This window comes from Physella acuta, unplaced genomic scaffold (genome assembly GCF_028476545.2).
Source record: "Physella acuta isolate Inbredline_101_S28 unplaced genomic scaffold, ASM2847654v3 ptg000753l, whole genome shotgun sequence".
NCBI lineage: Eukaryota > Metazoa > Mollusca > Gastropoda > Physidae > Physella > Physella acuta.
In genome coordinates, this window is record NW_026732271.1 from 292,397 (window position 1) to 305,687 (window position 13,291).

The following is a 13,291-nucleotide window of genomic DNA, read 5'->3' on the forward strand; positions in this document are numbered from 1 at the left end:
AAACTAAATACATTCAAACAACGGGACCCAAATATATTTTAAAATTTAATTTTTGTTCAACAAATACAATTAAAATAGAGTCTATAATTGCATTTATCGTTTAGTTTAGCTTATGTTCTTAACACTAACACGAAAAAAGAATACTTCGTAAATTGAGTGAATAAAATGTTGAGCTGTGTGACTAATGTTTGGTGAATAAAATGTTGAGCTGTGTGACTAATGTTTGGTGAATAAAATCTAGAGCTGTGTGACTAATGTTTGGTGAATAAAATGTTGAGCTATGTGACTAATGTTTGGTGAATAAAATGTTGAGCTATGTGACTAATGTTTGGTGAATAAAATGTTGAGCTGTGTGACTAATGTTTGGTGAATAAAATCTAGAGCTGTGTGACTAATGTTTGGTGAATAAAATGTTGAGCTATGTGACTAATGTTTGGTGAATCAAATGTTGAGCTATGTGACTAATGTTTGGTGAATAAAATGTTGAGCTATGTGACTAATGTTTGGTGAATAAAATGTTGAGCTATGTGACTAATGTTTGGTGAATCAAATGTTGAGCTATGTGACTAATGTTTGGTGAATAAAATGTTGAGCTATGTGACTAATGTTTGGTGAATAAAATGTTGAGCTATGTGACTAATGTTTGGTGAATCAAATGTTGAGCTATGTGACTAATGTTTGGTGAATAAAATGTTGAGCTATGTGACTAATGTTTGGTGAATCAAATGTTGAGCTATGTGACTAATGTTTGGTGAATAAAATGTTGAGCTGTGTGACTAATGTTTGGTGAATAAAATGTTGAGCTATGTGACTAATGTTTGGTGAATAAAATGTTGAGCTGTGTGACTAATGTTTGGTGAATAAAATGTTGAGCTATGTGACTAATGTTTGGTGAATAAAATGTTGAGCTATGTGACTAATGTTTGGTGAATAAAATGTTGAGCTGTGTGACTAATGTTTGGTGAATAAAATGTTGAGCTGTGTGACTAATGTTTGGTGAATAAAATGTTGAGCTATGTGACTAATGTTTGGTGAATCAAATGTTGAGCTATGTGACTAATGTTTGGTGAATAAAATGTTGAGCTATGTGACTAATGTTTGGTGAATAAAATGTTGAGCTGTGTGACTAATGTTTGGTGAATAAAATGTTGAGCTGTGTGACTAATGTTTGGTGAATAAAATGTTGAGCTGTGTGACTAATGTTTGGCCACTGTTGGCCGTCAGGACACGGCCCTGCACATCGCGGCCAAGAATGGCCAGACCTCGGCCACCACCCTCCTGCTGACCATGGGGGCCAAGCTGTTGAAGAACCACCAGGGGCTCGCCTTCTTTGATTACGTCATTCAGTACAAGTTCACGGAGGTTGCTGTGGCCACCATCAACCACGAGAGGTAAAGGGGAGTTTAAAATGACGTCATAATTCTTGGGACGTGGGTGGGGGGAGATTTCAGACTTTAGCGTGGCGAAGAGAAAAATCGGGAAAGTAGTTATCAGCATTTATTTCTGCTGTGGCCTAGCGGTAGAGCTCTAGGCTGCTAATCCGTAAGTCTCGAGTTCGAATCCGGGCACAAACCAGTAAAACGTCCCTTAGTCCACCCAGCTATGGATACCCAGATAGGGAAACAAAGACGGCTGGTCATAGGGCTGACCACACTATCCCTTTGTTTCCCCAGGTTTTGAAAAAGATAAACTCTACTTCATCTACCCCATTTGTCTTTGTGACGAACGGGAAGAAATGATGATTTCTTTTTTTTAAAATACCATATTTGGAAATTGAAACAGAATTTCATCAATAGAAAATGTTTGATAAGTGATGTTTCCCGAAAGAAAAAAAAATGTAATTTGAGTTATGTCTTGAATAGTTACTTCACATCAGAAAGAGATATGAATTGTCGTGACGATATATTTGGGAGTGAGGTAGCCTATTAGTGATAAACAAGGACACCAATCCTGAGGGTGTTGCCATTTTAATAGATATCTAAATGCTTGTTATTTAAAACACCAATCATGGGGGTGTTGCCATTTTAATAGTTATCTAAATGCTTGTTATTTAAAACACCAATCATGGGGGTATTGCCATTTTAATAGTTATCAAAATGCTTGTTATTTAAAACACCAATCATGGGGATGTTGCCATTTTTATAGTTATCTAAATGCTTATTAATTTAAAAAAACAAACAACTATGAAATTCAACTCCCAACGAGAAAACTTTATAAGTCGACAGTTTTTAATACAGAGAAAATATTTTTTTTGTTTTCCAGGTGGGAAGAGGTTCTGCAGACCTGCTCAAATGTCTACGGCTGTTTTGTTCTGGGACTGATAGAGCATCTGCCTGCTGTTTGCTTGGTAAGTTTGATAAGTTTAGTTTGTGGGATGGGGGGGGGGGGGGGAGGAGTGGGCGGGGGTAAGGGGAAACTTGCTTATTGCTTAGCATTATCATTCAATGTCTGATGAAGGACGGTAAAATCTTTTGACATGACATCTAAAAAACAAGTTAATTAAAAAAGTCTAGTGACATTTGTGCGCAATTTCCTTATGTTATCTAAAAATAGCTCTGACGTATAATGTTGGGGTGCGTTCAAGCTAGAAGAACAATCGGTTTGTAGGTGTTTATGTAATTTTAAAATTTGTGACCGAACGAGAGAATATTTTTGAAAACTTTCTTCGGCAATATTGTTCTAAATTATGACAGGAATCGATTGGTACATGTTTCAAGTCGCTAAGTGGTCTGGTTGCCGAGATATGGGCCAAAAACTGAATTTTTTCGAGGTTTTTTGGCTTTTCCGGGAAATACATGAAAGAAACCCGGAATTTTTATGGCCTATGCTCATTCTCGTAACTTGCTTAACATAATTGCTTTTGGAACTATTCATCGATATTGCTTCGTTGAGGAGGAGATACGACTTAAAGCCCGGACACACATTCATCCATCCATCCATCCATTCCCAGAAATGACGAGTTAATAAACGCAATTCTCCAGAATGGAAATTGCGCTAAAAAGAACAATATTAATATTTCTTTATCATGAAGGCTATTTTTAAATACATCGTTCATTTTTCCCCCAGAATGTTCTAGACAGATGCCAGATACCATCACAAGATGATCCTAAAAGTCCAAACTATCATGTAAGACAAGACTTATAGTTTGGCTACAGTTCACAATTCAGCTCTAAAGTCAAGATTACTCTAATTTAGTCTAGTTTGGTCTAGTTTAGTCTTAGCCAAAAGCTTGCACACTAAAGCACTAGTCAGAAAAAAGCTTACTAAAGCTTTAACATTTATCAATACTAATTATATAATCGACAACCAAAAACCTTACCACCACTAACTTAGAGTTATCCCACATCTCCCTCAACAGATCACCTACAACTTCAGGTACCTGGACACGCCCACTAGTTGTCTGGAGGCCACCAGGAACTCTAAAGACCATGAAGGTGTTGTTCCCATGATGTCACTTAACGTAAGTCCGTGGGTCGATTACAATTTCAAGACTAAAGTATTACAAAACACAGAGGGAAAGTACTTATGTCCGTGGGTCGATTACAATTTCAAGACTAAAGTTTTACAAAACACAGAGGGAACGTACTTTTGTCCGTGGGTCGATTACAATTTCAAGACTAAAGTTTTACAAAACACAGAGGGAACGTACTTTTGTCCGTGGGTCGATTACAATTTCAAGACTAAAGTTTTACAAAACACAGAGGGAACGTACTTTTGTCCGTGGGTCGATTACAATTTCAAGACTAAAGTTTTACAAAACACAGAGGGAACGTACTTTTGTCCGTGGGTCGATTACAATTTCAAGACTAAAGTTTTACAAAACACAGAGGGAACGTACTTTTGTCCGTGGGTCGATTACAATTTCAAGACTAAAGTTTTACAAAACACAGAGGGAACGTACTTTTGTCCGTGGGTCGATTACAATTTCAAGACTAAAGTTTTACAAAACACAGAGGGAACGTACTTTTGTCCGTGGGTCGATTACAATTTCAAGACTAAAGTTTTACAAAACACAGAGCAAAAGATTGGGCTCATTTGAGTTTATTGTACTACACAACAAACTTGTGTTTATGGGAAGATTTTGGAAAAAAAGTTAGAAGTAGAATAAAATAATGACAACAAGGTTTTAAAAAAATTAAAGAGATTTAAAAATGAGAAAATAAACACAACTTCTCTTCAGTTATAATAGTAAAAAATAAAAGCATTGGTTATTCTAGAGATGTTTACACTACATGTTGCAATTAACACTTTTTATTTTACGAATAGAATTTGTCAAATACAGCTAATGAAAATGTATGTTAGTTGCTTTTTTCTTGTGCATTTAAAAGCTCATTATGGTAAAAGTTGTTAAATTTCTCTTTATAAATTTTCCAAGTGACTTGAACTAAAAGTGGCTAACTCACAATGTGCCCTGGTTCCATTGACTAGTTCAAGAAAAGAATCTCAAATAATATAGCCTAGTAGTAGTAGTAGGATAATTTGTTGTGTAGTTTAATGAAAAAATAAATGTCTCATTTTGCAGGCTATGGTAAAAAATAACAGGGTTGACTGTCTCTCTCATCCTGTGTGTGTGACATTTCTTCAAGTTAAATGGTGAGTTTGTTGTCACATTTAAGTCAGATAGTGAGTTTTTTGAAACATTTAAGTTAAATGGTTAGTTTATTGTCGCAATTAAGTCTATTGGTGAGTTAGTTGTCACATTTAAGTTAAATGGTTAGTTTGTTGTCACATGTAAGACTGGTGACATGTTGTTGTTATAATTTATATTGAAGTCAGATAGTCAGTTAAACAAATGCTGTTGTCACATTTTTTTGTAAATTAGTGAGTCTGTTTCTTGAAGTTTCAATAGCTTAGACAATGTAATTAAAAATTCCCACCAAATGACAGCCAATGGACATCATTAATCAAATATAGCTGGTATCACAAAAGATAATTTGAACCGTATGGGTTTTGTGTTATTTCACTGAAATCTGCAAAGTTTTAACATTTTTTTTTTTGGTGAAATAAATTATTTATTTCATATTTTCCAGGAAAAGATATGGTGTGTGGTTCTACACAGCATACTTACTTGTATACATACTATTTTTAGCATCTCTTACAAGCTTTGTTGTGCATCATAACTCTCTCATGGTAAGTCATAAAAGTTTGACTCATTAATTTTTAGCTGATTCTAATTTTTAGAAGTCAGCCTGCAATATAATGTGAACATTTTTTTTTTAAAAGTGGGGTATTCATCCCATCTGAATTTTTGTTCATATATTGTCCTGTAGCACCATGATTCTGATTGTGACTCTAACTCTACCGTGCAATACCTCCATGGAAATTTGGAAGATGGGTACCAGTTCACTCCCTTGTATGTGGTCTGTCTCTGGTTTATTGGGATCTACAGTATTTTGAATGTCATTAAGGAAATAGCACAGTTAATAACACAGGTAATTCTTATGTAAACTCTGGTTCTGATAATTTTGTAGGCGACAAAATAAATGTTTAATAAACAACTGTTTCATGCTGTTAAATTTATCTTTGAGCAAAAGGCCTGAAATTGGCACTTTGTTTTCTGACTCAAACTAAATAAAGAGTAAATTTTGTTTAACTATTTAAGTAGGCCAATTCCAAATTGCAAGTTGTAGGTCTAATCATAAGAAAAAAAATTTTCACTTAAACCTCCAGAAATTAAAAGAATTTCAGCCATTTAAAAGTAACATAATACATTAAAAATACACATTCTAATAAAAACAAAAAGACATCATTATCATTTTTAAAGGTAATTATCTGTGTATTTAATTTGTCAACTTGCAGAAGCTGCGCTACTTTGCTGACATGGGTAATGGCCTAGAGTGGGCACTGTACATCTCCACACTTCTCTTTGTCACGCCGTTCTTGTGCCAAAAGTCCTTACACTGGCAGTGGGAAGCTGGGGCGGTGGCCGTGTTCCTGGCATGGTTCAACTGCCTGGTCTTTCTTCAGAGGTAAACAATATTTTTTTAAACTTTGCTTGTAACTAGTATGTGCTTTAGACATAACTCTGTCTGTTGTTTTTTTTTAATTAAAAAAGTTACAAAGTCAAATACAGCTTGCTAATGTTTCAATCAGGTTGAGCAGCTGAACTTTGCATTAATTTAACATAGACTTGTCATATGTTTTTCATTCATTGATTGAATGTATTTTAGATTTGACTTCTTCGGCATCTATGTTGTGATGTTCCTGGAAATTTTACGGACTTTAGTTCAAGTTCTGTGTGTTTTCTCCATCCTGATTATTGCGTTTGGCCTGTCATTTTACATGCTGCTCTTTCAAGAAGTAAGTATTGTTGATGTAATTTTATTTGTTTTAATAAGAAATATTTTAAAATATTTAAAGCGTAATCTTGTATTATCTAAAGTAAATATTAGTTTTTGTCAAATATCTTCATTTTCCCTGTTTTTATTATATTACATCTAGAATCCAGATCAAAATTTAAAAAAAATAAACTGTGTGCTTGTTTTATGTTCGTAGTTAAAATGAAATTACTGGTAATACATTATTTGTTCATTAAATATTCAAATTCCTGTTAAGCAATATAATTCTAAATATATATCAACACCCTGACACTTTGAGCAAAGATATCCCAACAGGTTCTGTAGTTCCTATCAAGTTGGAATTTATGAGACCATTTATTAAGTTATATCGTTTCTTAAATCAGTTTTAAAACAAGTAATTAAAAAAAGTCTAGTGACAATTTTAGCGCAATTTCCTTGTGTTATCTAAAAATAGCTCTGTCGTAGCGTAAATCAAGAGCAGGGTTAGTAAAACCATTGGTTAGTTATTAAAACGTTTTTTATTAATTTTTTTTCAGTATTTTACATGTTTTATTTACAATAGAGTAACATGACTAAAAACCATTGCGCGCCCAGCTACCAAACGTGACGTCGCAGCCATTGAACGTGATGGCGCAGCTATTGAACGTGATGACGCGTGTGGTGTGGTTGCATAAAATGCCTACTAATTCGGTCCAAATTTTAATTAATTAAAAAAATTTTTTGTGACCGAACGAAAGGATATTTTTGAAAACTTTCTTCGGCAATATAGTTCTAAATTATGGCAGGAATCGATTGGTACATGTTTCAAGTCGCTAAGTGGTCTGGTTGCCGAGATATGGGCAAAAAACTGCATTTGTTCGAGGTTTTTTGGCTTTTCCGGGAAATCCATGAAAGAAACCCGGAATTTTTATAGCCTATGTTCATCCTCGTAACTTGCTTAACATAATTGCTTTTGGAACTAGTCCTTGATATTGCTTCGTTGAGGAGGAGATACGACTTAAAGCTGCGGACACACATCCATCCATCCATCCATCCATTCCCAGAAAAGACGAGTTAATAAACGCAATTCTCCAGAATGGAAATTGCGCTAAAAAAGTATTACACAAGGACCTTATGTTTGACTACTAAACTGATTGTGTTGACCCACAGGACTCTAAAGCCTACTCCACTCCCGGCCTCTCTTGACCACTAAACTGATTGTGTTGTCCCACAGGACTCTAAAGCCTACTCCACTCCCAGCCTCTCTTGACCACTAAACTGATTGTTGTCACACAGGACTCTAAAGCCTACTCCACTCCCAGCCTCTCTTGACCACTAAACTGATTGTGTTGACCCACAGGACTCTAAAGCCTACTCCACTCCCAGCCTCTCTTGACCACTAAACTGATTGTGTTGACCCACAGGACTCTAAAGCCTACTCCACTCCCAGCCTCTCTTGACCACTAAACTGATTGTGTTGACCCACAGGACTCTAAAGCCTACTCCACTCCCGGCCTCTCTTGACCACTAAACTGATTGTGTTGACCCACAGGACTCTAAAGCCCCACTCCCAGCCTCTCTTGACCACTAAACTGATTGTGTTGACCCACAGGACTCTAAAGCCTACTCCACTCCCAGCCTCTCTTGACCACTAAACTGATTGTGTTGACCCACAGGACTCTAAAGCCTACTCCACTCCCGGCCTCTCTTGACCACTAAACTGATTGTGTTGACCCACAGGACTCTAAAGCCTACTCCACTCCCAGCCTCTCTTGACCACTAAACTGATTGTGTTGTCCCACAGGACTCTAAAGCCTACTCCACTCCCAGCCTCTCTTGACCACTAAACTGATTGTGTTGACCCACAGGACTCTAAAGCCTACTCCACTCCCAGCCTCTCTTGACCACTAAACTGATTGTGTTGACCCACAGGACTCTAAAGCCTACTCCACTCCCAGCCTCTCTTGACCACTAAACTGATTGTGTTGACCCACAGGACTCTAAAGCCTACTCCACTCCCAGCCTCTCTTGACCACTAAACTGATTGTGTTGACCCACAGGACTCTAAAGCCTACTCCACTCCCAGCCTCTCTTGACCACTAAACTGATTGTGTTGACCCACAGGACTCTAAAGCCTACTCCACTCCCGGCCTCTCTTGACCACTAAACTGATTTTGTTGACCCACAGGACTCTAAAGCCTACTCCACTCCCAGCCTCTCTTGACCACTAAACTGATTGTGTTGACCCACAGGACTCTAAAGCCTACTCCACTCCCAGCCTCTCTTGACCACTAAACTGATTGTGTTGACCCACAGGACTCTAAAGCCTACTCCACTCCCAGCCTCTCTTGACCACTAAACTGATTTTGTTGACCCACAGGACTCTAAAGCCTACTCCACTCCCGGCCTCTCTTGACCACTAAACTGATTGTGTTGACCCACAGGACTCTAAAGCCTACTCCACTCCCAGCCTCTCTTGACCACTAAACTGATTGTGTTGACCCACAGGACTCTAAAGCCTACTCCACTCCCAGCCTCTCTTGACCACTAAACTGATTGTGTTGACCCACAGGACTCTAAAGCCTACTCCACTCCCTGCCTCTCTTGACCACTAAACTGATTGTGTTGACCCACAGGACTCTAAAGCCTACTCCACTCCCAGCCTCTCTTGACCACTAAACTGATTTTGTTGACCCACAGGACTCTAAAGCCTACTCCACTCCCAGCCTCTCTTGACCACTAAACTGATTGTGTTGTCCCACAGGACTCTAAAGCCTACTCCACTCCCGGCCTCTCATTCCTGCGGACCTTCATGATGATGTTGGAGCTGGACTACATGGCCTCCTTCAATGACCAGTATGTTGATGGCAGGGAGGAAACTCTACACTTTGGGAATGTCACTCTGATTCTGCTAACCATCTTCGTACTGCTCATGCCCATTTTGTTGATGAATTTGTTGGTGAGTGTAGCTAAGTCATTTTTTAAAAACAAATAACCTTTTTTTTTTACCTTAAACATTTTAACTGACTTATAAAATCAATTAAATGAATTTACATTATTATTTCCGAATTAAATGTCTTTTTTGCAGAATTATTTTTATTGTAATTTTCTAAATATTTTGTATTACAATAAATATTTTGAAAATAATTAAATTATGTTGTGAATGTATTGTTTAATTTAAATACATTTTTAATTACATTTTTTTACAAAACATGATGAGAGTATGAGTCAAAGCTAGATTTCTTTTCTAGATTGGTTTAGCAGTTGGTGACATAGAATCTGTGCAGAGAGATGCCAGACTAAAACGTCTGGCGATGCAGGTTGGTCAAACAAATTTTATTTACAAAAAATTTAATTCAGTATTAGCATTGTTTTTAATGTGCAAACACATAGCTAATTTTAATATTATTGTAAACTGTTTTTTTTTAATTTTATTTATAAATTAATTTTTTGGCTATATAGGTTGAGCTTCACATTAACATGGAAAGAAAAATGCCCATGTTCATTTACCGAAGAGTAACAATAGAAGAATATAAACAGTACCCTAACAGATGCCAGAAAAAAATGGAAAATGTAAGGATTAAAACACAATACTGACAAATTGTAAAATTTTAGCTGCAAGAACTCATATTCATATACTTTCTCAAAATTATAATTTCACTTGTTTTTATTTTCCTTCTTTCTTGTGTCAAGTGCATTAACTTATTTTACTTTCAATTTCCAGTTTTTTTCAATGATTTCATTTAAGAAGGCAGACAGTGATGGCAGATGTAATGAAACAGGAATGCACAACTCGTACTTGTATGAAGAAATGTATAAGCAAAAAGTCAGGTGTGATATAAGTCTATAGATCTAAAAATAGCAGTGCTTTTAGACTGCTGAAAGTTATTTTTTTATATGACTTTAGTTTGACTGTTGTCATTCTACTAAAATCTTTTAAATTTGAAAAATACTTTCAGTTTCAGCCAAATAATTTTCATTTTTTTGAAACTCCCCTATCAAACCTCTGTATTATAAAAAACAAACATAGGATTCTCATAAAAGTACTTCAAGTTCAAGATGTTATAGTCATAAAAAATAAATCAACATTAGTTTTACCTGTTTTGAACGGACGCAGCTATCGTCATGTATGCAGTTTGCAGGCAGTGGTGTCTAGACACCCAGTTTATTCTCGTCTTTAATCATTACTAGAAGAGCACTCTATGGTGATTTTACTCTTAGAGCACTCTATTAATTATGGAGATTAAAATCTAATTATTATATTTTGATATTTATTGAGTTTTAAAAAAATTTTTAAATTTATTGTCAACATTTTGTTTTACTTTCACGTCCCATTTACCCTACAGGATGCGAGAGATGAGTACAGTACTGGACAAGAACAACCAGCTGCTGCGCATGATACTACAGAAGATGGAGATCCACACCGAGGACGAGGCGTGGGACGAAGGTGCAGGGCTCAACAGTGACGACAGTGGCGATGAAATGAAAACCAATGGCAAGCAGTTTAAAACAAAATCTTTTAAAGAGAAAATGTATCTCAAGTCTGCTGTGGTTGCCTTATGGAAAAAAGGACATTCTAATGTTTGAAACAACTACTTAACATTCTGTAATTACAACAAATTAATAAGCACTTGATTTAACGTCTTTGACCAAATGAAAGTTATTAAATGTGGACCAAAATAACTTCTATAAGATTTAATATTCCTGTAAAATAAGTTGTTTTTTTTAAGTTGGTGATGCCATGCAGTAAGAGTACTTGGGATTTTAAGAATTGTTTTTGGTTGAAAGTGTACCACAAAAATAGTTTATACAAGCTTGTATTAAGTTGTATATTGGCGCATGATGTGTTAGATTTCTTTTGTAAATATTTGTTTTGTAAATATTGCTCAATTTTTGTACTGTAGTTTTTAACCATTTTTATTTTAGTGTCAGCAAAACTCAATGTTTTTTAACTGTGATTTATCAAAAATGATGTTATAAATAAAAGGGCCTGCTTTTTTTCCCCACTCTTTATAATAATAATGGAATTCCAATGATTGTCCTCTATAATATTACATAAACCTTTAAGTTAGCTATTTGTGTGTGTTTTTTTATTGTGATATAGACTACATTTATGTGTGCGGTGAAGCTTATGGTTAGAAAATTTAAAAAAACCTTAAATACTGCCTCATTTTTAGTGGTGTTGCAGAGATAAAACTACTTAAAAGCAAACAATGTTTTTATAGTTTAGACCTATCAAACTGCAGGACCTATAATAACTGACTTAGTTTTTAATGCACTCAGATCTTATACTTCGTTTATTTTGTATTATGTAGAAAATTGTGGCATTTTTTATTGGTGTATAAACAGCAATATATAGATTATATAGATCCATATTTTGTAAGTATTTACATTTTTTAAAAATTTTCTACAAAATTTCTGATTCTTGTTTTAATTGTAACAATGTCTAAGAACCTTTATAAAAAAACAATGAATTTCTGATCTTATCAAAAGAAACTAGACATTGTTGCTCATTTTATTGTGTATTCACAATGTTGCATGTCTTAAATTTACTGTAGTTACAGTAAAAGACATATTTTTTAACTGTGCTCAAAAAGCGATGCATTGATATGATTAAAAACAACATTTATTTTTGTTCAATGTTGCTTTTAGCTCAATTGTGTAGTTTTTATGTTGTTCTGTTACTTTTAGCTCAGATGTGTAGGCCTTATGTTGTTGTAACATTAAAAACAAAATAAAAAATATTTATTTGACAAATGATTGTCCTGTGTTTTGCAAGATTGGTTTGGGAACACACAATGAAAACTCTCTTTCCAGAAAAAACGTATCACTTCATAATGGAAAAAACCACACACATTTTACTAATATCATCATCACTAGGCCGGAGCGGGTGTGTGTTCCACGCCGGGTGACGCTATTAAAGGGGTTACACCTAAGCAAAAAATACTAAAATTTACTCACAAAATAATGCTTTATCCAATCAAAACAAGGAAGAGGGGTTTCTTTAACATGTAAATGCAAAAATTCGTGAAAGGCGTGGGGGTGGCACCCATGGTTAGGGGCCATCCATTTATGACGTCCACACATGGGGGGGGGGTCGTCCAAAATAAAAATTGTGGTCGTCATAAATGGATGACCCCTTACCGCACTCAGTGACACCCGTATGTTGTATGCACATACTACAGAGTACTTGTAAGGAAAACATCTAAAGCACTTAGGAATTCTAGATAAATTAATTACACTACTTAAAATGCAAAGTGATAGGCATTTACTCAAGAGCAAATTATACTAATTAAACACACCGGGGTTAACAATATTCTAGGGTGAACTCAACTCACACACGCACTCTCCCCTAATTCTATATTATTCTACCCTATTCTAACCTGACCTCAAATGACCCGTAACAGCAGGCCTTATTTTTATATTAGTTTATCGATTATAAAATATAGTATGTTTTAATTTAACAGTCATCTATCAATGACTTCCATAATTGAGTCGGTTATAGGCTGTTTCAACTATTTGTATTCTAATGCCAAAACACATGCTTAGCAACATTGTAAAAAAAGTTATCTCCCTTCCAGACTGTAGGGACATGTATGTCCCAAGCAAAATAAATTACTTTAAAAAAAACAAGCAAAGCTATTAGGAAAAGTACATGTAAGTATAATACCTAAATAGTAAACCTTTGAAAAACAGCCAGTAATTTCTTTCTGTTACAGTAAGTATTTTTTATATAAAAATGTAAACTATAGCTTTGCGAGTGGTCTAAAAATGCAAAGTTCCCATAAATATGACAACAAAGCTATATCATATATACTGAAAGCAACTTTATTTATATTAAGTCTATCATGTAATAAATGTTTTAAAGCAAATTCAACAACTCTATGTTATTTCAATTTCATTTGGTGATAATTTGAAAATTTGGGACACTGGTGTCCCTTGGTCCTGAAAGGGATGTTAATAAACAAAAACATTTCATCTCAATAACATGTTCAGTTTTAATGTCTAACGTA

At 35.3% G+C, this 13,291-nt stretch overlaps 1 protein-coding gene across 1 annotated transcript in view; it reads left to right on the plus strand.

Annotated features, from left to right (window-relative positions):
* LOC131950327 (transient receptor potential cation channel subfamily A member 1) overlaps positions 1–12,015 on the plus strand; it is a 42,375-nt gene extending 30,360 nt beyond the window's left edge. The window contains exons 14-27 of the mRNA XM_059312433.1: positions 1,225–1,391; positions 2,263–2,347; positions 3,067–3,126; positions 3,359–3,460; positions 4,523–4,593; positions 5,031–5,130; positions 5,271–5,432; positions 5,800–5,969; positions 6,171–6,300; positions 9,043–9,237; positions 9,530–9,598; positions 9,741–9,851; positions 10,003–10,109; positions 10,625–12,015. Coding sequence (XP_059168416.1) covers positions 1,225–1,391; positions 2,263–2,347; positions 3,067–3,126; positions 3,359–3,460; positions 4,523–4,593; positions 5,031–5,130; positions 5,271–5,432; positions 5,800–5,969; positions 6,171–6,300; positions 9,043–9,237; positions 9,530–9,598; positions 9,741–9,851; positions 10,003–10,109; positions 10,625–10,865 — 1,770 coding nt within the window. The 3' untranslated portion in view covers positions 10,866–12,015. The remainder of the gene's footprint in view (positions 1–1,224; positions 1,392–2,262; positions 2,348–3,066; positions 3,127–3,358; positions 3,461–4,522; positions 4,594–5,030; positions 5,131–5,270; positions 5,433–5,799; positions 5,970–6,170; positions 6,301–9,042; positions 9,238–9,529; positions 9,599–9,740; positions 9,852–10,002; positions 10,110–10,624) is intronic.
* Positions 12,016–13,291: the final 1,276 nt, after the last annotated feature.